At 34.1% G+C, this 27,348-nt stretch overlaps 2 protein-coding genes across 3 annotated transcripts in view; one reads left to right on the top strand and one right to left on the bottom strand.

Annotated features, from left to right (window-relative positions):
* LOC139697542 (transcriptional regulator ovo-like) overlaps positions 1-6,280 on the top strand; it is a 39,743-nt gene extending 33,463 nt beyond the window's left edge. The window contains exons 3-6 of the mRNA XM_071596289.1: positions 1,249-1,663; positions 2,090-2,214; positions 4,013-4,171; positions 4,574-6,280. Of these exons, the coding sequence (XP_071452390.1) occupies positions 1,249-1,663; positions 2,090-2,214; positions 4,013-4,171; positions 4,574-4,579 (705 nt within the window). The 3' untranslated portion in view covers positions 4,580-6,280. The remainder of the gene's footprint in view (positions 1-1,248; positions 1,664-2,089; positions 2,215-4,012; positions 4,172-4,573) is intronic.
* Positions 6,281-6,318: 38 nt separating this feature from the next.
* Positions 6,319-26,956, bottom strand: LOC139697727 (uncharacterized). Of its 2 annotated transcripts, none has more exons than XM_071596551.1 (8): positions 26,776-26,956; positions 26,309-26,691; positions 25,733-25,877; positions 25,559-25,657; positions 24,695-24,985; positions 18,476-18,731; positions 17,073-17,288; positions 6,319-8,108 (listed from the first exon to the last, which is right to left on the bottom strand). In XM_071596551.1, the coding sequence occupies exons 2-8, from the start codon at positions 26,656-26,658 to the stop codon at positions 7,339-7,341; spliced, it is 2,127 nt and encodes a 708-aa protein (XP_071452652.1). In that variant the 5' UTR covers positions 26,659-26,691; positions 26,776-26,956; the 3' UTR covers positions 6,319-7,338. The 2 variants fall into 2 exon arrangements, with proteins under 2 accessions (XP_071452652.1, XP_071452651.1); XM_071596550.1 differs by having other exon boundaries at positions 26,309-26,672.
* Positions 26,957-27,348: the final 392 nt, after the last annotated feature.

The raw sequence follows: 27,348 nt of genomic DNA, 5'->3' as shown, positions 1-27,348 counted from the left end.
TCACAAAAGCAACAAATTTAATTTGAATGTTAGTTACTAATGACGGTGAATCGTTGAAGAAATGATATACCTTCGTCTGGCTCTATTACAGCAATGAATGTGAAAACACAGCTCCTGTGATTTTTTTGGTAATTGGATATTAGCAATCTTTTCACGCATTATTATTTTTTTTAACTGGATAACACTTTGTTGGCACAATATCATCTATTGCAGTCATTATTGCAACCTAGAAATGACTAATCAAGGCAAAACATAAAAGCTGACTACATGTAACCTTACCCGTTACAATAATAAAAATACTAAAGCGCAAACACTGCTCCATTTTAATTACCATGTCCTACCGAGATGTGCAAATTACCTGGCGGGCTCAGCTGCAATTTTCCAGGACTTCATACCCATGCTTGGTTCTACTCCACAACTATCAGCTCATTCTAATTCACTGGACAGTCAAGAGTGTTGTGGTCCGTTCGTATCGCTCGCTGCGCTCTTGAATTTGTGTATCAACCACCCACTTTAAAAAATGATGTAACTGTTTGTCAAACTGTCGATGTTGTCAAAACACAAGTTCACTTGATAGTATCCTGCGCGCCATGGGAAAAACTTCGATCTAATAAGATCGATCTTAAGTAACTCGAAATTAAAATTTTAAACCATTCGTGGGCAGCACAGGCAACCTGTATGTGATTTAAAAAATGTATCGAAACGTAACTAGTGACTGCTCATAGTGTGTTGGTTAATAACCCACAATTAAAGTGTACAAAATTCACGGTAAACCTAAGGATGGTTGAATAATACTTGAAATTCGCTAACCCTGGAGGATAATAGCATTTGGACCAGGTGTCCCCAGAGAAAAAAGTTTTCTGTTTACACAGTATACAATGCAGTGCAGCAAACACTTGGAGAAAAACCTTAGGAGCTATGGGAAGGCTGCAATAAATAATTTTCTGACCGTAGCCAGTCCGAATATTATTCTAATTCACGTTACTTATTTTATTTCAATGATCGATCATGATATTTGGGTGGACGATGGGATTGCACCCGATCAGAATATCAGCGATGTTCCTGTTGACGGAACTACTGAAAGAGTTGATCGAGGCCAAGAAAAAAACTAGAATAGTTAGGAAAGAGCCGCAACAAATATTTGTAATCGGACGCTATGGAAATATTATTTGGTACCTTTTTCTAAGTAATATTTCTCTCAACTAGGGTATGTAATAATATCATTTTCTATTCCCTTTGTTCACATAGCTTGGCCTTCCGGGAGATGCTCCAATTGAATTTGTAAATGGTGGGCATGGTATTAAGAATCCATTGGCCGCGAACCAGGATCCAGCGACTGAAACATCTACATCTTCATGCTCATCTTCAACTGTCCAAACTTCATCTACTTTGAGCAACGACTGCATATCTGCCCCGGTAACACCATCGCCAGTGTCTAGACCACCATCAACCACTCCAGTACAAATTTCATCTCAGACTGGAACTTCTGAAGAAGACCCATCAAAATTTGTTTGCCGCATCTGCTCTAAGGCTTTTGGCCTCCAACGTCTATTGAATCGACACATGAAGTGCCACAGTGATGTTAAGCGTTACTTGTGTACGTTTTGTGGAAAAGGATTCAATGATACCTTTGACCTCAAGAGGCATACCCGTACACACACAGGTAATAAAAGTTAAGATAGTAATACATTTAGTTTTATACATACCTACCTCTCATATATTTGTGCTACTTGGGAATTCCTTTAGATGAATCCATTTATATGACAAGGAATCGCCCATTTGTCCTATTAGCATGGAAGTCATATGTGAATTTATTATTGCAAAAGCCATCACTTTTACTAGTAATAGAAAAATATAGAAGCATCTCAAATCATTAATGGTTACTGTGCACAGAATCACATCTTCTCACTGCATATAAAATAGGCAGTGCCTCAATTTTGTGATCTTTAAAATCATCCTTAAGAATGATAAAAAATGAATTGGGAAGGAATATTTAAGGATGTTAATTCAAATAGTTCCTTATATATGATGTATTTATTGTGACTATGTTATTTTATATTGGATTAAAGAAAATTTTATTATTTTTCAGGTGTTCGCCCTTACAAATGCAATTTATGTGAAAAGTCATTCACACAGAGATGTTCCCTGGAGTCACACTGCTTGAAAGTGCATGGAGTCCAACATCAATATGCTTACAAAGAAAGACGATCAAAGGTAAGAGCATGCATGTATTAAATAGTGTCAGTATATGCTGGTATTTCAAGAACCTTCAGTTTACACTCATTGTTATCAGACTTGACTGTGGGATATTCATCTTGAATGAAAGAAGAATCCTAGGTTTATTCCACACACTTTTATTTGGTACAATGAATTTCAATGCATAGGTGTCGTCATCGGGTACCTGATGATGACATTTATGAATTGCAACTAGTGACAAATAAAAATTGGGTGGAAAATACCTAGTATTTTTCCTGAATTCAACTTTCAGTTTGAAGAACTTCACACCAGAATTGTTTTCTTGACACTAATGCAACTTGCCCATGAAATCAATATTTCATATGCAATACCTAACATTCTTTCTTGCCATTATTATGGATTAAAGAAACCTTGTACTACACAAATATAGTTATGTAAATGTTTATGGCATTTGTGCATTTAATTTGCACCTCTTTTTTGATTCTCTTTTCTCTTACCACCATTATACTTTTGCAAAAAGTATAGGAAGAAATGAAATTGACAGCTCTGCTTAGACACATTTAAGAAAATCCTCTCTGCTTATAGGAATGAAGTCTATCTTGAGCTTGAGAAACTTTGTGATTGTTCATTAATTAAAATTTTCAGAAGGCATATACAAGTCAATATATGCTTTCCTAAGAGATTTCTTTCCTCAAGTATTAGGAAAGCATATACTAGCCAACGTGGTTTTGGACAGCATATAAACATGGTCAATGAAACAGGATGATAGCCATAGAAGGGTTTTGAAGTGTGGGTATGGAGGAGGATGGAATAGGTGAAGTGGACTGAAAGGAAAACAAATAAGGAAGTGCCAGGTATGTTGGGAAAGGAGAGAGGATTTTTGGGAGGGATCAAAAAGAAGCAGGAAATATGGATGCAGAGTATTTTGATTGGCAATGAGATGCTGAAGACTGTGATGGAGGGGAGAATGTTAGGCAAGCAAGGAAGGGGCAGGAGTAGGATACAGATGTTGAATGGAATGAAGGGCAGAAGGAAGTATGCAGAATTAAATAGGGGCCATTTGTAACGTTGGCTATCAGGTTGTGTTTTATTGAGAGAGACAAGGGAGCTGCCACTGTACCATTTCGAAGCTTATGTCCATCAACAACCCATCTTAACCGATGGATTACCAATAATATTAGTAGTGAAACAATTTCCCAGGTTATGCCAACTTTAGAAACATTGTAGTTCAAGTGTTTATTCTCGGGTATTTATCTAATTAGCTAAAGATTTATTTCAACTAGAGTTGATTGCTACTAAGCATAGCATAAGATTTATTCCCTTTTTTTGGGTTTTTTAAACAACTCATTATCTTCTTTATGTCCCCTCTTCTATGGAATAAACTCAGTGACTCATAGGAAAATTCAAAGGAGATTGAGGTGTGCACTGCATGGATTTTTACTGAGGATAAAATTTATTTCTCTTGTTGGGATTGGCACATTTTCTGAAACACATTTGAAAAAAATGACAAATATGGTGAGAGGAAGTTGCTAAATGAAATTTGGAGGAAAAAAATATTTGGAACTGTTGAGAGGTAGAGGAGGGCAGAAATAATAAAATGGGGAATGTTAATTGAATGAGGAAGTAAGATAGTATGAAATATTTGGGTAGCATGAAGATTGGTGGAAAGTATTAAGAACTGAAAAAGCATATATTTCAGGGCAAACAAGGGAAAGTTGCTGTAATATATAATAGTTGTTAGAAACCATTCAAGACCTACCTTTCATAGGTAGGTTGCTTATGATTGTACGTAAAATTTCCTTTCTTTCCTTTATAGATGTACGTCTGTGAAGAATGTGGTCACACAACTGGGGAACCTGAAGTTCACTATGTTCATCTTAAGGAAAATCATCCATACAGCCCTGCACTTCTCAAGTTTTATGATAAGCGCCATTTCAAGTTCACTAATAGCAACTTTGCCAACATGCTCCTACAGGTGTGAATCTATTGAATTCCTCATTAAACTAAATCAGTAACATGAGTAACATAATGAGACCCAGGATAAGATTTGTAAGTCTTAAGCTCCTAAAGTAATAAATAAAAGGTTTAAAATTTACATAGTAAAAATTTATGATAAATTTTAAGCATTTTTACTATCCTTAAGATTGAATTTTTAATCAAATTTAAATTTCATTTGAGTTTTTACTCACATACATGCACATTATTTGAGAGATTCCTTGGCTAGATTTCCTTGGACTTAGAATTACACATCGTGTAAACCATGTGCACATGACTTTTAAAATTATGAACGTTTCAATCAGTTCTTGGCTCATAAAAAAAGCATATGAATGAAAGAAAACTCGAAACCTCACATTAATATAACCATTCTTTTGAATAGGTGTAAGTGCTGCGTCCACAAGGTGAAAAACTTAGTTCTTGAACACAGACCCTATTCTCCTCGAGTCCTCATGCTGACAGCACAACTATAGCATCCCGCTCTGGTGAAGGACAGGAAACCTGCTGAAATGGGATCTTTGTGGGGAAAATGTGTTAATATTTTAAGTGGGTACATACTGTGACTTAAAAACCTCTATGAAGAAAGTGTTTCCTCCATGTGCAAATACATGAACCTCTAAGCAAACTAACTTCTGAGGTTGTCTTCAAGAAAAAATACATTATATACACAGTTTTAGCCATTAAAACCTGTAGCACAAATTGTTTTGCCTGACTTAATGTGCATGTATGTGTGTGAAAAATGAATATTATTTTATGAAATAGCATCTATATCAATTAAATTACTGTAGATCATATAGGTTACTATGGTTAAAATATATATTTCTTCATAAGGGTGGCATGTGAGAAATTTTGGTTAATTTCTAATTACAATTGCACTCAACTTAGAAAATATATTTGTAACTCTAGTGTCATTAAAGCAGATCCTGTTATTTCTTGTCTTTGTACCTGTGATATCTATTATTGAAAGTACAAGTTCTGCAGCCCTGTGATGAGGGTGGAGTAGTACGAAGCCTGGTGAACTGGTGTTTGATTTTTGGGAATAATGATGGGTGTTTTCTGGTTTAAAAGTACGGGTCCATGATTGAAAAAAATAAGCTATTAATGGTCACTTTTACTTATGTTAACAAGAAAAACTATCCAGAAATTTTATCATATGTGAGAGGAATCTTGATGATCTCTTTTACTACTTAAGAACACATCTTGAATAGTGTTAAAATAGAAATTCCACAATAAAAAAGACATTGTTGACGTCCATTGCCTAACTCCTAAATTATATTTAAATGTTTACAATTTAGGGTAATCAGTTAACTATTTCAAGTTGTATTAAAATAATCTACTACCTGTCATTGTAAGAGGTATTACCTCTTGTTTTCAGATGTAAACACGATTATTCAACAAATAGAAGACTTATTGGCTTATTGTCTGCATGGCTGTGGTCAGTCATAACCTATCTTCTCTCTTCCATTGGTCATTTTTCAGTGCCGCACAGTAAATGAACTGAAAAAGACTTTTTCACGGGGCAAGTGAAGTGGTATAGCATCATAAATGCCTCAATCAGGAGAAACAGGGCCCGATATCATGGAAACTGTGGCTGTGGTGCATTGGGAAAATTTCTGTTTCCCCTTTGGTTGAAGTTGGCTTGATAGCAGTGAATCCCTGTTGGATATCATTACAATGGGAGATGATGCTTCATACCTTCTGCTAAATAAAATCTGGGGTAGCAAGGTAATCGGGAAATTATAGTAATAAATGTTGATGTATTTGTTATGTTTTGTATGTTTTGTACATATTAGTATATGGAGTCATCAAGTGGAATTTTTGAATACACATAGAGGTGCTCTTTTTCCTTGCTGCCTATTCATTCTTTGGGTTGCCAGTAATATTTATATATTTACACACAGTATTCTCATCGTATTTAATGGCTCATCTCATTTTATATAAGTTTATAAAGTTACATAAAATATAAATATACATACGAAATATGTGAAAATGTGTGTGTGAGAGAGAGAGAGGTTGCAAGAAAGGCTGTAAATAAATATTTGTTACTCATTCTGAAGATACTTTGAATAAAGACAATGTATAAAATAAATTCATTTTATTGTTTCATATCATTTTATCTACATTATTTCATTTGCATTATCCATACAGTATATATTATGTTACACACACACACACAAGTGTGAATATCACACACCCATAATTCATTATAATTTCCCCAGAAAAACTATTTCATTTTATCATCGAAAATAATGATTAAAATATAAAACAATATGCACCTAATCTTGCATATTCTTGTAATGTAATGACCAAAAATTACTCAAGAAATCAATTAAATGAAACTAGCTTTAGATAAACATCGTATATCCTTTACAAACCTGGACTACCAATGCAGGTTTTGAATGATAACTTTTAAACAAAAGTTTAACAACAAAACAGCGATAAAACTATTTTCTGCATCTTGAAAAATGACTAATGGTTCAGTTGAACCTACGACTATGTCCTATTTTTATACCCATATCCCAAGACAGTAATTGAGTCACTGCTCCAGTAGCTTTAGAGTAATTGCAAAGGCCCGATTTCCTACAGTTTAAGCTATATAAGCACAGGTGAGAATACATGAGCTGTTTCAGAAAATATTGCAATACTAAAATTTCATATATGACTAAATATTTCATTTCCGGACATGTCCAAGGTCGAATCACATACACAGCAATAACATATTACTATATTTATGATATGATTCAATCAAACAGGTCCTTAAGGACACCAATAAAATAAGCAATGACTAAGATATCAATTAAGAAGTAAATATAATTAATGGGCTACTAAAGAGCAGTAATTTATTGATAAAATAATGTGTACCAGTTATAGTATATTCATATATGCATAATATTTATATAAATTTCATTAAAACTTTCTGGACAAATAATAAACTTTACCAATCGTCAATAGTTACCAACAAATTTTAACGAACCTATAATAATATATTTCAACTTTCCCAGGACTAGCAATCCATACTTCCCTTAATAAAAGTACATATTTAGAGCATGAAGATTAAGACTTAAAGACCCATATAAATAATGTGCATATAATATGAGAGCCCAAACCTGAAATAGTTAAATTAAGCATGATGTAAACTCTGCTCAATCATTCCACAGTTACATTATGGACGGTGGTTCCTCCTCCCAAGCCCCCATGAGAAGAGCCCATTTTTACTATTGGCATGCTTACTGACACTGGTTTTAAACTATTATTTGTGTCAGAGGGAAGTTGATGTATGATGTAGGCTGGACCGACTATACAATTTAATCCTGATATAGGGACAGGTTTAACCGAGATACTTCTTGGGCGAGAACTTTCAGGCATGGAATGAATGAGTACAGGCACAGTACTTTTACTGTTGAAATTCTTGAATTTTCCCTCAAGCTTATTTGATCTACTTGAATTATTAATAATGCAAATGGCAACATCTCTTTTGGTCGATCCACAGCTTTGCCATTGAACATTACTAACTACATTGGAAGTAATTTTTATATCCTTTGCCAATTTTGAATTGAACATTGAACCCGAATGCTTGAGGGTCCCACTTTTCCAGCTTACAACATTTGGGGAGGAACCTTTACTAACACTACTCTTTTCACTTACACCACTGACTGAAATGCAGTTTTCTGAATGGTAGTGTTTCCAGTTACACTTTGATGGGGTAACACTACTTTTCGATGTTGTTTGTGTAATAGGATTGTTTTTAGATGAATTAGCCTTTTCACGCTGTTCTTCATCAGCAATCCTCTGGAGTTCCAATTCTGCTACATGCAATATGTCACTACGCAAGGCACCACATATCTGTGGAGTTTCACTGATGCAGTTTTCACTGTGACTCCGGGGAAATTTCTCCCTGCCTGATACACTTCTTTCTCCTGTAAATACACACATTTACAGTTATCGTTAGTAAAATTTATTTTGCTGAGTTTGTGATACATTTTTATAATAACATTTCATATTGTATTTGCTTCACATAAAAATGTCTCCTAGATTGCACATGAGTAACAAGCTCTGAGAAACACATAAATGAAAAACAATGTGCAAGTGCTAGTTGTCCCTAAATAAAACAGTTTCTGGCGTCACTTGGCGGAAATTCTTCATATTGAAATTAAATGTAAAACACTTCACTTTTCCACATTAAAAACTTTTATTTACAACCTAGGTTTCATTTTAGTATAGCATCATCAGGTAAAAATACAAGTCAAACACAGCTATATATACTGTGTTTGTCTTGTATTTTTACCTGATGATGTTATACCATAATGAAACCTAGGTCATAAATAAAAGTTTTTTTTATGTGGAAAAGCGAAGTGTTTTAAATTTAATTTCAATGTCCCTAAATAGTTACATCTGCATAATATTCTGAATTGCTGATTTATTCACCAAAATATATGTATATACATTCAACTCTTCTCACTGGAAATGTAGACATTTCCATTTAAATCTGTAGAAAAATATAGTAAATTCCATGAAAATCAATGGTAAGTAAACTTTCCACAGGAATCAACAGAAAATCTTAAGATTTTCCTGAGAAGGCTTTCATTCAACAACTTATAGGAATTAAGAACCACATAGCAAGTTTAAAAGATTCAATGCTTAACCTCAATAAATGCTAATTTTATGAAAGTAAAATTTTCTCAAATGATTAACAACATGTGAAAACACTTCAAATGCAATTTAAAAAATTACTGCCATTGGCCAACTTTAAGATAATTGATAGATAATGTTAAATAAACCATTATGCAGAAAAAACAGCATCAAGTAAATTATAATGTCCATGGAAACAAAAAAAATTTATCTTTGGAAACAATGACTGGACCAACACTTATTAACAGGTAAGCTACTTTAACACTATGATCTCATGATGATGCAATCTGAAGGGCAACATTTGAGATCACAAGCAACTCAATTAAATTATGAATTTGAGAATTATAACAAATGGTAACACCTTCAGAGTAAGAAAAAAATTATGGCATTTACACATGCATAGTGAAACATGCAGTAAATTAATAAAGATCAAGCTATTTGATAAAATTACTAAAGCATTCATGATTATTTCTTGTGCACACACAGTAAGATAATCATCCAATTCAGAAATTACTTGGGCTGCACGCTGAGTCACAACAGCAAAAAATTTAGACCAAACATACCCTAACATCAAGAATGATGAGGTTGACTGAACAACTTTTTAAAATCCCCTACTTACCAGATTTCTTAAAAAGTTAATTTAAACAAAGACTGCGTTGAAAGATTTTGGCTAAATATGAAGAAAATATGTCCAACAATTGGCAAGGGAGAAGAAGAAGCACCTAAAATAGGAATATGAGAACAAAATTCTGGTCTTCTTGGTTATACTACCTTGATCAAAAATTTCCCGGAATTTATTCAGAAAATTAAAAATACAAGTTTATTTATCTAAATCTATATTGTCCCCTTCAAAGTAATCCCCATCGACTGCAACACACTTATGCCAGCGCTTGATCCAATCCTCGAAACATTTTTTATATTCGGTTTTCGGTATGTCCATCAGTGCTTCCTGCGATTTTTCCATTACTTCCTCTCGGCTGCTAAAACGCGTTCCCCGTAATGGTTTTTTAACTCGATTGAACAGAAAGAAGTCACAGGGAGCCAAATCAGGTGAATTCGGTGGCTGTTGGATGGTATTTGTTGCATTTTTCGTCAAAAAATTACGAATAATGATAGCACTGTGCGACGGTGCGTTATCATGGTGCAAAATCCACGAGTTTTCTGCCCACATTTCTGGTCTCTTTCGGCGAATTGCTTCACGCAAACGTCTCATAACGCCCAAATAATACTCTTTGTTTACTGTCTGGCCTTCTGGCAAAAATTCATGATGCACTACACCGTTGTAATCCATGAAAACCGTCAGCATTGCCTTCTTTTTTGACTGAAAACGACGTGGTTTTTTTGGTCTCGGCTCATTTGGTGAACGCCATTCACTTGCCTGATGTCTGGATTGCGTGTCGTACTCTTAAACCCACGTCTCGTCTCCAGTAATGATCCTTTTGATGAATGTGGGATCGGATTCAGCCTCGCAAATCATGTCTTTTGCGACGTCAACACGGTCTCTTTTTTTGCATGAAATTGAGGTCTTTTGGCACCAACTTTGCTGCTACACGACGGAAACCCATATCATTAACCACAATGTCTTGGGCGGATCCATAGGCAATGTTCAAGTCCTCCGCTATTTCTCTGATGGTTAATTTGCGGTTATTGACCAACATTTCTTTTACTTTATCAATTTTTTCACCGACTTTCGATGTCGATGGTCTGCCACTGCGTTCATCATCTTCGATTGACTCACGACCACTTCTGAACCGCTCGTGCCACTGGTAAACGACCGTTTTTTTTAGAGAATCGTTGCCGAAACACTTTTCCAACATTTCCAACGTCCGTGCGCCACTAAATCCGTTTTTTACGCAAAATTTAATACAAGTTCGTTGTTGCAAATTTAAATCCATTTCTGCAATTGTAAAAAAATCGCCAACACACACAGAGATAGATGTACTCTTGGCTACGTAACTTTTGCAAATGTCAAGTTATGACACTAAGATTTAAAGGGAATATCAACAACAGATGTACCAATTTAACAAAAAAAAACAGAACTCAAATCGGAACGATGGGAGCGCCACACGGTGGTTATTCCGGGAACTTTTTGATCAAGGTAGTATAATAACAATCACAATGATTAGCGGGAACCATATATATTTGGTGCATACTAGTAATGCAGAATTGTTAAATATAAGTCAAATCTATTTGAAGATTTACTGATTAAGTAATTACGGTTTTTTTTAATGGTCATGGAGTGACAGCAATTTTGCAATTATATACGAAAATTATATGAAATTCCTTCCTAAATATTACATGAAATAAATCTGAGTTTTATCAAATAGCATGGGAAATATGATAAAGAAAAAGTGTGAAATATCACAAATTAATTCAAAAGATTAAAGGATAATATGAAGCACTGAGTTATTTGAAAATCAAGTTTTTTACTGCTGTATCTTAAACGAGCGATCTAATTTCACATCCCCAGGAATCAAGACCTGTGCTCCATTTCAATGTCTTGCATGCATGAAGAACTAATAAAACATTTTATTCCACCCCATTATAATAATGGGGGATGTGTAAGATGGTACCTAAATATGGATTTTCACTTTTAAATAATGACAACGGCTGGTTTCCTGTACCTGAACAAGATTCATTGTTATATGGTAAACTTAAGAATGGCGACCATTTCATTTTTTCACTTCACTTACTGAGATGTCCAACTGCAAGAATGCTTCCTTGGAGCTACAACTTTTGCAACAGGTCATGTGGGATCATCCATTACTTCTACACTGGTGTCAGTGTCATTTAATGAATAGGCCTTTCTTCAAAAAAAAAATCCTCAATACTGTCACATGTATCTTCCGAATTTTGTTTAAAGATTTCCCAGCAAATTCAAAAACTAAACACATTTCAAATGCTTTTCAATGATTTTACTTTTCAAGTCTAATCTGTTGACAAGAATTATAATCAGTACACAAATGACAATCCAATGCTTAGCAATGGAATGTTGGTTTCTAATGCATCATCAATATGGCCACTGGATTGATGCAAAGAAAATGTCTTCTTTATAAATTATTCACAAATCGAACACTCAACTTTCTGGTTACAATAGCTTTCCCTTCACCATTATTTGTGTTGAAAGAATAAATTCATGCTGCGCAACACATTGTAGTAATCCAAGTCAATTTATTAATACATAGAAAACTACCATAATGCTCATCGTTAGTTAGGACTTGTGAGACTTCAAGTTTTATTACAGCTATGCATTCAACAGAACTATTAGAACCAAATAGAAACCAAACTGAGAACTGAAGCTATGAACCATACTTGCACCAGAACCAAAAAGAAAAGAGCAAACAACCAATTTATAGCATTTATACATAGCAGTTTTGAATTCCTAAATGAAAAGGACCATGGTTTGAAAAGTAAAAACTACATTCAATGGTTACCTGGAAGAATTCAGGAAATACATAGAAAAACATTTTCTAATACACATACATATACAAGTTTTACATTGGAACCTTGCTTAATGAGCACCTTGCTCTAACGAGGGACGTTTTTCATAACAAGTGATGAGAAGAGGGGAAGTATGAACTGGATTGTGCTCCTGCTGCATCAGGCTGTGTTTAGCACTCATTCCATTAGCATCTTGGCGTCGTTTGTGATCACACTTTTTTCCAAACTTATGTTCAGACATATTATTTGTGATTTTTGCGTGCAAAATTTAATAACCCTTGCAAAAATATCTCCAAAGAAAAAACACAAGAAGAGAGCCATATAAGAATTAAAATAAATGTAAAAATGAAAAATAAAACCGTTGGAAAGAAAGAATGAGGAGCGAGCATGTCTGATCTAGCAAACACAAACATTGGTCAACATCAATGATTTGCACCATCTTCAAGAACAAGGACAACATTAAGGAGAAAGATGTTTCAAATGAAGAGTCAAGAATAAATACAAAATAAATACATATTTTGAATGACGTTGAAAGGTTAGCTCTCATATGGATGAACAAAAAGCAATAACAATTTAACACTATTAACAAGAATATCACATATGAGGTGAAAGTGATTTTCTCAGACCTCATTTATAACACCGCAGAATAACCAATGGCTGAAGAAGAAATATTAATTAAGGGGAGCTGTGGGTGGTTTGAGAGGTTTAAACGAAGAACCAGCATCAATAGCATGGTAAAGCAGCAGAGATCTAGCACAAATGCAGCAGAGAACTATACCTCAAGAAGCTCATGGATACCAAGGATTACCAGCTGTAAGAGATTTTTAATGGTGACAAGAAGGGTCACTTCTGGAAAAAGATTCTGAATCGAACCTATATAACAGCAAAGGAAAATGCATTTCCCGGCCACAATCCAACAAAAGACTCGCATGCTGTTATTTTATGCAAATGCAAGCAGTGATTTCAAAATTAAGCCATTGCTTATTTACCATTCAGAAACTTGATGAGCCTTAAAGGGGTGTCTAGTCTTGAGGAGTAGGCTAAATGTGATGTGGAGTCTGGCCCAACCTGGGCTTGTAGTCCCAGTTGTCTAAGCCTTGTGTCCAACAGCAAGGCTTGGACAATTCGTGTGACCTTTTAATTGATTGCATCAATGAAGTGCTTGGACTAGCAAAAAACTATTTGCTCCATGTTTTGCTTGCTATGGACAATACTCCTGCCCTCCCTCCATGCCTACAAGATGACCTCCTTGAAGAATTTAAATTCATCAAGACCTAGTTTTTGTATCACAAAATCACTCTGGTTACTCCAGCCTATGGACCACTAGGTTAAGTCTAGCTTTATGAGGTTCCACACAAAAGCATTCATCGGGCATTGCTTTCATGTGACTGAAGGGACCAATCTCATCCTCGGCCAGATTTGGAAATATCGTTTCAAAATCATTACCTCCCTAAAGATTAAGCATGCAAAAGAGTTAACCAGGAGAACCTCACTTCTTGGAAGATGCTTTAGCTGGAAAGCATTGTCGACTGTGACTTTGAGGTGTTTGAGACAGTACCTGTGAAGCCTATAGGCAAAGAGATTGTGCCTTCGGCCAAATCTTGAGACTGGACGTGGATAACAATGATGGTGATGAGCTCGCGACAGTTAAGAGCTGGCCACCAAAGAGCTTATGGAGTTGCATTGTGTTCCACAGGAAAAAGTTCTGTAGGAGTGTTTGTCTCAGGATAAGGTAATAGCAAAGCAAACTATCTTCTGATGCAATATGAGAGATGCTGAAAGCATGGGAAACTATTGCATTGTACATTGAGAAGCATCACCCTAATAAGGCAAGGCATACTACACAGATACCAAGAATCACCCTAATATGCATGCTACAAATTTGGTAAATAATAATTCTGTGTTGCTATTAATTTAATTTGATATTAATTTAATGAATTTGATATTAATTTAATGCATCGTTGTGACATTATCTTTTTTCAAGGAGTTTCAATGGTTGCAGTCTCATATATGTAAAAGGCAAAGAACAAAAGAAGAAGTAGGGTTGGGGTGGAAGGTTTTGGAGTGGATCATTAAATCTAAATTTTATTTTCAGCTCTTAAACCACCAACGGAATGCACGATAAAACGCAACAATTAAAATGATTCACCCTATCCTATTTCACTGCCTAATAGGATGACATAGCAGTAATGAGACCACAAATAGAAAAAAACACAGGAGCACAATCATCATTTATTTGTTTAGTTTGTAGATTTCATGAATACATTTTAAGACTGTATTACGAAAAACAGGAGTAAATTGAGGGATAGGCAACTAATCCATGACCTTTCAATGTCCAAGGTTCCCAATGTGCATGCGGTGGATGCAGAATTGGGATGGGCAGAGCTAGGAAGACGTGTAAGACAGTGGTGTCCATTATCACCTACGCTAATCAATGTATACCTGAAGGATATTGTACAATAGGAGGAGATAGGAAAGAAAGTAAATAGATGGAGAACTGATAAAACCAGTCAAGTTTGAAGATGATAAGCTTTAGTTATAAACCAGCCTAGGTATTACAATCATAGCTGAGCACATCACAAAATCAGTGTAATAGGTATGGGATGAGAATGAATGCAAGCAAAAAAATTATGAGGTTTTCAAGAAAGAGGAAAGCCAAGTTAAACATCTAAATCTGAGTCTAAAAACTTTAAAATCTAAAAAATCTCTTTCATTTTCCCCAGAACTCTTAGGTAATTCTTTAGTGTTGTTTCTATCCTGTTATTTAGTATTTCTGGACCCAAGCTATATATATGGCATGTCTTAGCTGGCTGACCTGATAACTTCACCATTAGCTCTTTCATCTATTCTTTCTATCTTCCCATGATCTTTACTGGACCCATTAATAACTTTCTTGTCTTCTGTTTTATGTTCACGGCAAACAAGTGGCAGTAATTTTTAGGGTAGGCGACCAACAGCTAAGCTCATTTGCACCATTGGGAATGGATGGGCAAGGAGGAAGGGTAAAGAGAACCTGGCATCAGCATCAGCCTACTCTTAATGAAAGGCACCAAACGGTTAGCAGTTTAATGTCTCATTGACAGAGCATACTCACTATAAGTGATCTCCACAAAAATTACCTCAAGTAGGGATAGAGATTCTATTGAGAAATATATGCTGTCTACAAGATTCAAACCTGGGTCCTCTCAACGGCAAGCCAGTTCATTAGCCACTGCACCATCACAATCTACCTTCTCATAAGTGCTTCTACATTTCTCTGAACCAGACAATATGCATTCAACCATATTTCCTTGACATTGGTTTCCTGCTTATTTATTATTTAGCTCTTTGAAAATTCTTGCATCTATATTTAGCTCTTTGAAAATTCTTGCATCTATAAGTTAATTTTCTACCATTTGCTTTACACTTTCATCCTCATGGTTATTTTCCCTCAAATCAATATCTTCATTTTTTTTGTTTATCATTCATTATTTTCCTCCACAGCTCTTGCAATTCCATTTCTCAAGTCTATCTCCCTTTCCTCTACACTTCCAATTTCTATATAGACACTAATCAAGTATTTCTTGATATGTCCTCTATTCTACTCCTATTAAAGCTCCTTTCTACTCTGATTGCTGCTCATTGCAGTTACTTTCGCACTCTTACCCATTTTAATTCCTCTTGAATTTTTGATTGGATCTCATAATACCTAAATATGATCAGAATCTCCATCCACCCGCTAGAACCTGTAAAAATTAAGATTCTCTTCTTGAATCCATGTCTAACCAAGATGTAATGTAACCGACACCTAGCATTTTGCCAGGCATTTTTCGCATCTACCTATGTCTGTGACATTCTTGACTTCCCACCATGATCATTTTTATTTTTTGAACTATAGTCTCATAACATCCTCTCTTCTCTCTATTTGTCTACCACACTGTTCCAATCTCTAATCACTATGAAGTATTTCCTTAATCGCATATTTCCAATTATTTCTTGTAATTTATCATACAAACTATTTATTTCTTCCTAATTTTGGACATGCACACCTGGAGTACAACTTTACTAGCCCAGTTTACCTTAATCTCCATTAATCAATTTTATCACTCACCTGATCTGACTGTCACCTGCATGGCTATTGCTCCAGCATTCCTGCCATTTCTCCACATTAATCTTAGACAGACTTAAGAATTTCCAGTTCAGTTCTCTCTTGATGTATTTTAACTTCCCTATCCATGAAATTGTTTAAATATTGATGGCAAATTATCACACTTTAGCAAGTGATTGATGTAGGGAACGGTAGGCATCAATAAATGAGATGAGTATATTTTTTTCACCTTCCATCCATTCTCTTTACATGTCTCTCCTTTATCGCTCATCTTATTATCTCTCTGCAGTGAAATTGAACATCAATTCCTCTTTTTAACTTATTATGCGCCAGCATAAGGAACAGCTTCAATTTTTACGAAAAAAAGTCTTCGGGCATTCAGAGAGAAAAATTCAATCGCCTTGCCAAACCTTCATCTTGATTCATTGCTTTACACATATGTTTATGAACTTTTTGGTGGAGCCTTCAATATATTTTCTTGAGAGCTCAAGGAAGACATTTTACTGCATATTCTTTAACTCTATGAAAACTAATTTCCCATGTTTCTAGTGTAGGGATTGTTGACAAAATCTATACCTTAATAATGTTCCATCGTGAACCTTTCATTTTGACGACTAATTATCTTATTATATTTTCATTAATGGGAATGATAGTTTGTTTCCATAAGTTTCTTAAATTACAAATTTTCAAAAGCCACCGTAAAAAGGAAAAAACCAAGACCTACCAGAAGGAAGAGCAGAAGACCGAGATCGTTTATCCCCAATAGATGACTCTCCTGATATTTCAACGGTTTCTTGGAATATATTTCCTGGTTTTGGCAACAATACACAAGGGTTCTTCGGCTTCCTCTTGCGAGTAGATTTTTTTTCACAGGCTGCATGGGACGGGTGGCCCAGGAGGGAATGACGAGTTTGACGAGTTGCTTGAAGATTAGCTAGGGCTTCAAATAAAATTTTAATCATTAAAGAGTTAAACAATAATGTACTGATAACATAAGTACATAATGTATTCAAATATATATTTATATATACACACATACAAATATACATATTAATATATATATATATATATATATATATATATATATATATATATATATATATATATATATATATATATAAAGAAGACACTATTTGTTATTGGTAATGCAAAATTGTAAAATAAGCTAAAACCATCCAATCAGGAGCTCTACACATTCTGTGGGATGATTAAAGTTTGAATATACTAGTGCTGAAATCCCGGAGATTACCAAAGGATAATGATAACAACCTACATCTATATTCAACTCTTCGATCTGGAGCTTAAATTGACAAGCAGGACCGGAGGGACTTGAGCACTGGCATTGGAAAGTGTTAGCACATAATTACAATAAAAAATTATAAATACAACAAAAACATATATTTAAAAAATAAATAAATGGTTTGATTCATCAATCAACATTCATGTGGTAAAATAATATTTTCAGCCACTCAAAAGAATTCCATTACATTTTGAGAGAAAGGACTAAAATCTATGATTTCCCAATGTCAAATTTTTGATGAAATACACAAATTGAAATTCAGAACAAATATTTGGTGTAAGCTTGAATTTGAGGAATTGGCTATTTGCAACAAATTCAACAAAGGAATGTATTGTAAGATGGGGCCTGGCAGTTTTTTTATGTTTAATTTGATAAATAGAAATTAAATGTGATAAATAAAAAATATACTCTGGCATTTAAGGGGAAGTCATAGACCCATTTCACATACAAGCAAGCAAGGCAATGGTGCTAGTAATTAGATATCAAAAAATGCCTTAGTCTCTTAAGGTTATGAATTGAAAGCATCAGAACGAATGGAACCAATAATAAGTACTGCGGTGCCCTGAGATTTCTCTATAAATTCATACACTTGATAATGTATGTTGGATATGAAAGGCCCACATAGAATACCTAAAAACTAACACAGTGAGTCTAATATTGTCATGATTTCTCGTACATTTTTGTTTTTCTGACAGAGGAACTGAAAATTAATCTGGGATTTTTAATAAGGCATTTCCTACTACAAACATTAAGTATGAACTTCACAGGAATATTCATGTGTAAAAGAAAGAAATCAAAACAACTATAGTAAAAGAATAAAACGTTACCATCATTAGGCAAAGGCTTTGGCTGCACTTCAGGTCCAATGTATTGAAAAGCTGGCTTTTTACTCAGGCGAATGAATGATCCAATGGTTACACTACTTCCAGCAGAAACATTCACTTTTTTTATGAGTTCCAAAGATGATAAAACATTTGCTATGTCATACAACCGACGAACCTTTGTCTTCACTTTGTGGCAGTCTTTGGCTAAACCTTCAGTATCTCCTAATAATATTTTGGCAGCATCATCAAGTGTAATTACCTAAAAAAAACAAGCATTTAACTTAGTACTCAAGTCATTGATTTCACTTTCCATTGTGCATCACTCAACCCACTGGATGAAGTCATTGTTTGACATTATTTATATACAGACTGAAAGCCTTCCTTAAAGAACTGTTTCCAATTTTACATGACAATGACGCAACCTCATCCTTACAACCCCAATGCCCATCTATTGCATACAGACGACCCATCAATCTCAAAAACCTTCTGAGATCAACCAACCCTTTGGTGCCCCCCCCCAAGAAAAATTTCCTAATATTTCCCCTACTTGCAACTGCCCCCGATGTAAAACTTGTCTAATTATTAGATCTACTCCCCTCTCCCTGCATCCCCTAATTGCCCCCTCACCTTGTTCCCACACTAATGGCCTCTCGAAAAACAAAATTTACCTTTTATCATGCAAACATTGCACTTCCTTTTACATAGGCGAATGCATTACCCCCTTATCCATTTGAATAAACAATCACCGGTACTCCTGTAATTCTGCCTCACTCTCTTCTCTTCCTATCCCTTCACACGCCAATTCCCACAGCCTTCCATTCGACCAGTGTTTTGCTCTTAGCATCCTAGAATCCCTACCCAATTCAGCCACCAATATAGAGGTGAGAACTTCAGAATCTGCGTATATATTAGCTTTCCGATCTTTTAAAATTCCCACTCTTAACCACCATCTTTAATTTCCCTCCCAGCATTACCTGCACCACACCTCCCCTCCCCGCCCATACCCCTTTCCCCTCTCCAGCATATTTTCAGTCTTACTTGAAGAAGGCCTCAGAGAAGGCTGAAAGCCTGAACAATTTACCATGTGTCCTTTTAAATGTTGCTATTCTATTTGTGTTCTATTGTGCCGTCCCATTGTATATATATGTGTGCGTGTGTGTGAGCATATATATGTATATACAGGTATACACATAAAAACACACACACACACACATATATATATATATATATATATATATGCACGTGTGTGTGTTTTCAACAGAGAAGCAAGATAGTGCTGGCAAACAAAAACACAGAGAAACACATACAAAACCACCATCCATGAACCCACTGTCAATAAAAATGATTCATCAATATTTCTTTCAACCAATTAATTACATGAAAATTTCTAAAGCAGCACACATTACTAGACTATTGAATTTACATTGAATGCAAGTGAAAAAACAAAATTTAGCCAGTGTACATCAGCCACAATAAATTCAAGTTCCTAGATGATTTCATCGGGACCAAAGGTGCTAGGATTACAAAATTCCTAAAAATCTGCAGTGAATCTCCATAACATTTTTCTGGCACTAATAGATTATGCATGAAATTAATGAAATGTAATAAAAATGAAGTAATGAATTTACCAATTTGAACCACGGAAGTGAAAACATAAGAAAATTTTTGATATTAAATCAAGGCATGAAATTCTTATTACATACGAGGGTCATCCGGAAAGTAGTACCCGTTCGTGCCGCATGAAGTGCTGACGACGCGAGTAGCCGCTGGACGAGGTCAGATAGCTTCAGTGGCTTGTCTGCCTTCTCTGAGCCAAGTTGCGTGACGCTAGCATTGCCTGTGTTGTTTCTGTGATTGTTTACAATGTTTAAAAAAATTGAGAACGCCGCCAGTTGTGAAGTGAGGGCAGTGATTAAATTCCTCAATGCAAGAAACGTTTGCCCATGTGATATTCATCGCCAATTAAAGGAGGTGTATGGAGACAATGTAATGGACGAGTCGTCTGTTCGGCGGTGGTGTCGCAACTTCAACATGGGGAGGGGGAACACACACGACGATGAGCGTTCGGGGAGACCGTCTGTCATTACAGACCAACTGGTGAGCTCAGTTGACGAATTCGTGAGGAACGATCGGCGCGTCACAATTGATGACATCTGTGAGCATTTTCCCAATGTTTCTCGAACAATTGTTCATGAAATTGTTAAACACCATCTGCATTATGCAAAAATTTGTGCAAGATGGGTCCCTCGCATATCTCAATGAGCTGGCGGCGAAGGACTATGCAGCAGGAATACAGAAACTTGTCACACGTTATGACAAATGCCTTAATTTGCTTGGAGATTATGTTGAGAAGTAGTTTAAAGTATCCTCTTTCAAATAAAAATTTTTATGTTTGTTAATATTTACTTTTGTGTCTTTATTTCACGAACGGGTACTACTTTCCGGATGACCCTCGTATATTGTCTACTATTATTATAAATTACATATATATATATATATATACATATATATATATATATATATATATATATATATATATATATATATATTTATATATATATTATATATATATATATTTATATATATATTATATATATATATATTATATATATATATTATATATATATATATTATATATATATATTATATATATATATATATTATATATATATATTATATATATATTATATATATATATTATATATATATATATATATATATATATTTTATATATATATATATATATATTATATATATATATATATATATTTTATATATATATATATATATTATATATATATATATATATATTTATATATATATTATATATATATATATTATATATATATATTATATATATATATTATATATATATATTATATATATATATATATTATATATATATATTATATATATATTATATATATATATTATATATATATATATATATATATATTTTATATATATATATATATATATTATATATATATATATATATATTTTATATATATATATATATATTATATATATATTATATATATATATGTACACATATCTATTTACCTTTGACATCCTTGACCAGCATGAAATAAAAAGAAAATCACCAGTGAAAACACCTGGATTGTAATAATGAGACACATGGCATTGAAACATTTTTTTGTAAAATTTAAAATAAAAATAATGTACATAAATACTTACAGTGAAATAAGTAAAATGCAAGACTAAATTCTGATTTTTTTCACCTTCATTTCAATGGCAATACTTACTTGTATATTACCATTAGAAATGAAAAAATTTTCATACATAACTTCAATGATCTACTGACAATATTCTCTCTAAGAAATGATGAGAAACCCAAACAACACAATTTTCTAGGTACTACAGAGGCACATGGAATGGAATTAGGAATCAAATCAAATCCAGAGATTCTAACCAAATCAAATTCTTAAATGCTATCATAATATCCTGGCACTGTAGGATGCAAATAGATATTAAGATCGAAGTGACTGATGGTTGAGGTACGTTCCTGAAGATGCTACAGTGAAGCGAAACTAGTAGAAAATAAATAAGTTATTTTATGTGGAAGCTGCAAAGTTATTTCTGAAACTCCTGTTGTTATTAAGATCGAACTTTAAAATTACACGAACAACTAAATAAAGGCTTCATTTCAATTCTTTATATAAGTTCCCTGGTGCAAGATTGTACGAATCAAATGCTCTTTGTGACATTTCTTAATGGTGGGAATTCAAAATGAGATAATAATCACAGGTAAGAATATATAAATACTCTAAATATGAACTTGATTAAAATGTAAGAGTAAATACTGGAGAAGAAATTACAAAAATTGATATTTTAAACCAAGCAAACATAATTAATCAAAGACCCTGACAACTAGGTTACAGGTCATAGAATATTGATCTACTATCAAGTTAACAGATCAATAAAGTAAATGATGCCAAAAAGAAATAAATTACGTTAAATTATGGCCTATTAAGTCAAACTGCAGAAGATGTCTCTTCATATATATCTGCACATCGCAAGAAATTTTCCCAAAAACATCCAGTCCCTCTTTTTCAGTATGCCTTTCATTATACATTTCTTCTACATATACTTTGAAATGAGAACATGTAGGTAATGATAAAAATGGTAAGGAAGAGCTGGAGATGAAAGAAAACAGAGATTTTATAAAATAAGTAATAAGAGGATGATCAAACATTTCTTAGCCAACCGGCCAAAGAGAGAAATGTTATGAGAATTTATATGAACAACACAAAGTTTGTGAGACTTTTGAGAAAGAGGATGGCTAGGTTGAGCATTTAAATTGGAGGGGCTAAACTAGAGCAAGTAAAATGGTTTGCGAGTGTTTTGGATCAATATGGTACAAGTAGAAGAGGTATAAGTATAAAAATTATATCAGACAAAGAAGCTTTAACAAGAAGTACCGAGTTGAAGATAGGGATGTTGAGCAAAGATGTTAGAAAAATAAATAAAAACTTGCATTCAGAGGATGGTTTTGCATAGCTTGGAAACTTTGTCAAGAGGCAAGAGGAGAGGTGATTGAATTGGAGCCTTTTGAGATGTGGGTGAGTAGGATGATGGAAAAAGGTAAAGTGGACGGACAAAATAAACATAGTGCAAGGCACAGCAGGGAAGAGAGAGAATTTTTAGGGGAATTCCAAAGGAAGCAAGAAAAGTGGATGCACAGGATTTATATTGATGAGGACATGTTGAAGACTGTTATAGATAGAAGAGCATTAGGTTAATTGAATGAATGTAAAACTCCAACAGCCGTAAACAGTTTACCTTTACAAAGTACAAATGAAATTAGTCAACTAATTTCATTTGTACTTTGTTTAGAAAGGTAAACTGTTAAGGGCTATTGGAGTTTTACATTCCTTCAATACTACCAGCCGTAAGAGCTCAATTCTATCAATAGCATTAGGTTAGCAAAGTAGTAAAAGGAAAAGAAAAGCCACATTGGATAGAATAAGGAAGATAAAAATTGTGTGTGCTTGAAGAAGTTTCATTGTAAGAAAGGGTATCAAGTTGCAAAGAGCTTAGAAGGGTATCACTGTTATTTGTGTTCATGCAAAACATATTTTACATGGTAGACCACCAAATAAATTTAATTCTCATGTTTAGTTCTCTGAACAGTGTCTGTTTAAAAATAATTACATCGGGTTACTCATATTTAGCATAAAAATAAGTGGTAGAGAGTAATTCTATCATGGATATTTCATATTTTCAAACAATAGGGCTTGAAAGTGGGGGTGGATTGCCATACCTTAAGGGGAGCTATATTTAGGACAATACAATAAAACAAAATTACTATGCTATACATATAAAATGAATATTGGGAAACAAATATAAATATGGAAGTAATCATTCTTAAAAGTGATTCCTATGCAATTCATATGCAATGATCCCACCTATCATATTCCTGGCTTCTTCAAAACTTCTGAATTTACCCAAATGTTTGAAGATATCGATTAAATCTTTGACTTAAATGACTTCACATTTTTTTTCAATTGAGTGGCCACCCTGTCAGTGGGAACTTTTAAGAGTAACCGATGTTAAATAATGAAACACCTGATGATACAGAGTGCCAAAGATACTAAGTCAAGTAGAAAAGGCAAAGCCATCTTAACAGAATTATGCTTACATCTGTTTTCGCCTCAAATTGTATCTATGTAAACCTTTACAAATAGGAGCAACCTCAAAGAATAATTAGGCAAGGAACCTTGTCTAATTTACTAGAATTAATACTCCTCATTGAAGCAATTATAAGCATTCTTTTCATTTACAAAATTTAATCACTGTGGTGGGCTTTACCCTTACCTATCAAACCAGCCTTCAGGTTATGACTATATTCACAGTTTATACCGTCACCACCATATTCTCATAATTTGTCAAAAGGTTTCCTCCAACTCTGAGCATAGGTATTCAGAAGAGAGAGATCTCACATATAAGGCAATGGTTACACACATGCTTACTATTATCATGCCCATTATGTTTTAGGTAAAGAAGACATTCAGAGAAAACTCATTAAAAATCAATTTACGGTAAGCATAATATTTTAATATGTGTTTCAATCTCAGATCATGAGACAGCAACAGATATTTGGTAAATAGTGACATACTGGAGCCCACTTCAATCTAAGCTCAAGTTACAATTTTGCTCAAAGCAACCCATTCAAGATAGCAAAAAGATTCATTTAATTACCTTGGAGGTCACAAGAAAAAGCATTAGGAACTTCTGACACATAATTCCAAGGGAACTGTCTTTCAGTTCAAAATCAGCAGCATCTTCCTCTGTTTTCTGGAATTTTAATTCACCACTTTTGGTAGCTGCAACTGACTCAGTGGACGGATGTATATGACTGTTGCATGGTATTAATCTCTGCGCCTGTGCATTAATGGCTAGAGGCTCCATAACATTCAACTCAGAATTCTCAATATCATTACTGCACTCTTCAAGTGATGCGGAAGAATCTTCCATTAAAAGAGAATTCACCTATTTAATACAAAAAAGTATTTGTAATTATAATAATTTGAAAAAGTAATTAATCAATAGAAGGATAAAAAATCAAATATTAAATTTATGGAAATGTCAATTATAAATGTTCTTGGGTTAGGTTAATTTCTCCTGCAAATTAATTGCAGTTTGTGACACTAAAGCTGTAACGTTGTGAAAGATGACACAAAATGGAATTTGATCACAGGGAAAACACAAAAAGCATAGTTTCACCCACATTTATGCTGGTGAGACACCATTCACCTGAGTAACAAGGAGTTCAATGCATCACAATTACAGCCTTTAAACACAATTTTGGATACACCACTTACAGAGGACTAGTATTTAACACTCAGTTACATTAAATCAATATTAATAAAATTAAATTAATTAATCAAATTCAATTAAACTCAGGCTAGGATTTAACACTCAATTAAACAATCATTTATGATGATATTCAACAGGTCAAACGATACTCCAAAACTTCCAGTTAAACAATTGCATTTCTACCACAGTTCAGGCAGAATTAAATATAAAAAACTAAATAATCCCTATAAATATTGACATACTCACATTCTGGAAGAAATTTAATCTCAGAGCCAACCATTTCAACTGAGATAGAGTTCCTACTAAATGCTGGGTTCCATGCCACTGGTAATGATTTTTGCAAACCTGGAAATAAAAATTCATTAAATCACATAAAGCAAACTAAATCTACACTGGAATTTAAAATGGAAAATGGCAAACCTTCGATGCCATTTGCAAGCATTCAAGAACAATTAATATATCATAAATTCTTCGCCTGTCTGTTCCAATAAACTGAGTGGCTTCGTCTAAAGATATTTCCATTAAGTTCCCCGGGCTTAAGTTGAGAGGATACAGTTTCAGAAATCTAGAAAAAAAGACAATAAGAACTTTTAAGATGCAGCCTATTAATTAACAGCGCATATCTTTGGTCAGGTTTTGGAAAATATCCAGTTTGAACCATAATAAAAAGATAATGGTTCATGATAATTCTAATTTCGCCTTCAAAGCATCAAAATAAGCCCCAAATTCATATTCTCTGCACGGGGTGAAACACCGATGACGATTTAATTCTGGGATATACATTAACAGCACCTTACCTTCAGGTAATCTTGATCAGGAATGTAGGCACTACTTACACCGTCTTTTCTCTTAAATTATGTATTGAGCTCTACAAATACCCCTTTTCAGCAACTTACGGTTATTAATATTCAACTTGAGCAATAGCAATGAAACCATACCAGACAATTAAAAACTTAATTATAATGGATAAAAATAATTTCTAAAAAAAATACTCACTTATCGCATAAAATGCTTAATGACTTTTCCTTCCTTGGCTTACAACTGGTATCGACGAATTCTTTACATTTCAAAGGGTCTACAACATTTTTAGGATTCTCTACAACCAAATGCAAATTATTTTGTGCACTACTGGCCACTTTCGTTAAAAGCTCCAAGTTCGACAAATTCGAGGAAGATTTTTGTGCCGCCAAAATGGATCCATTTCCAGCAGAATATAAGGTAGGTTCAGGAGGTAATAGTATTTTTTTATCACCCGTTGTATTTTTAAGTGAATTCTCTAAGTTTGCGTTACGCGATAGTCTGAGTTCACGGAGAACATCCCTCTTACTACCTCTTCTAATTTCCATTTCACACTAGGTACCTGAAATGTAAACAAATATCTAAAGAGATACACAATTAACTGAAAATCTCACAAGAATACGCATCTCAAAACTATATCGAACAATTAAAACAACTAAACTTACTTTCTAAACTACCAGGGCATCACAGCAACCCAAAACCTACTCCGATGACTAGACAACAACTTCTCCCGCCCACTTGAAGAAATTACACCAGTATCAACCGCGCATTTACATATTTGGCGCCTTTATTGGCTGTCTGTTGTTTGTAGTGGTTGGCGTTCCCGTTAGGGACGCTGTGATTGTAATGATTTGATTGCAGCCATTGCAATGGCTGGAGTTGCAATCTGGTCGTATCATTGTAAAATAAGCGAAAAGAAGTTCATGTGAAATTAAAAATGATATCTATAAATAAAATGCTTTGATGAAATTCAGTGCCTGTATCTGTGAAGTATTACGGAGTAGCTTCTTAGTTCAAATAATGATTTCAAGTATGATCGTGACGGATGTTTTTAGGCAGTTTTGAGAGTATAGGAGCGGATGTATCCCAATGCAGTATTTCACAAATTTTATTTTTCGTTATTTCTCATAGGGAAATGGGCTTGAAAGTTTCACAGTTAAACCTATGATGGATTGTTTCAAAATTTGTCACTTGCATTGTACTCTTTAAGTAATTAGCAATAAAATAACTTGAAGGAG

The sequence above is a fragment of the Hetaerina americana genome, unplaced genomic scaffold (assembly GCF_022747635.1).
Source record: "Hetaerina americana unplaced genomic scaffold, ioHetAmer1.1.p SCAF_8, whole genome shotgun sequence".
Classification (NCBI taxonomy): Eukaryota; Metazoa; Arthropoda; class Insecta; order Odonata; family Calopterygidae; genus Hetaerina; species Hetaerina americana.
The sequence above is the reverse complement of the archived record's forward strand: the minus strand, read 5'-3'. Positions and strand labels throughout refer to the sequence as shown.

Bases quoted from the DNA above. Each gene is read 5' to 3' on its own strand.
- LOC139697727 (XM_071596551.1), bottom strand. From the start codon at position 26,658: ATGGAAATTAGAAGAGGTAGTAAGAGGGATGTTCTCCGTGAACTCAGA. The intron at 24,986-25,558 runs GTGAGTATGTCA...TGTATTAAATAG, and splicing joins GATTAAATTTCTTCCAGAAT to GTGAATTCTCTTTTAATGGA. The intron at 17,289-18,475 runs GTAACGTTTTAT...TTTTATTTGAAG, and splicing joins AAAGCCTTTGCCTAATGATG to CCCTAGCTAATCTTCAAGCA.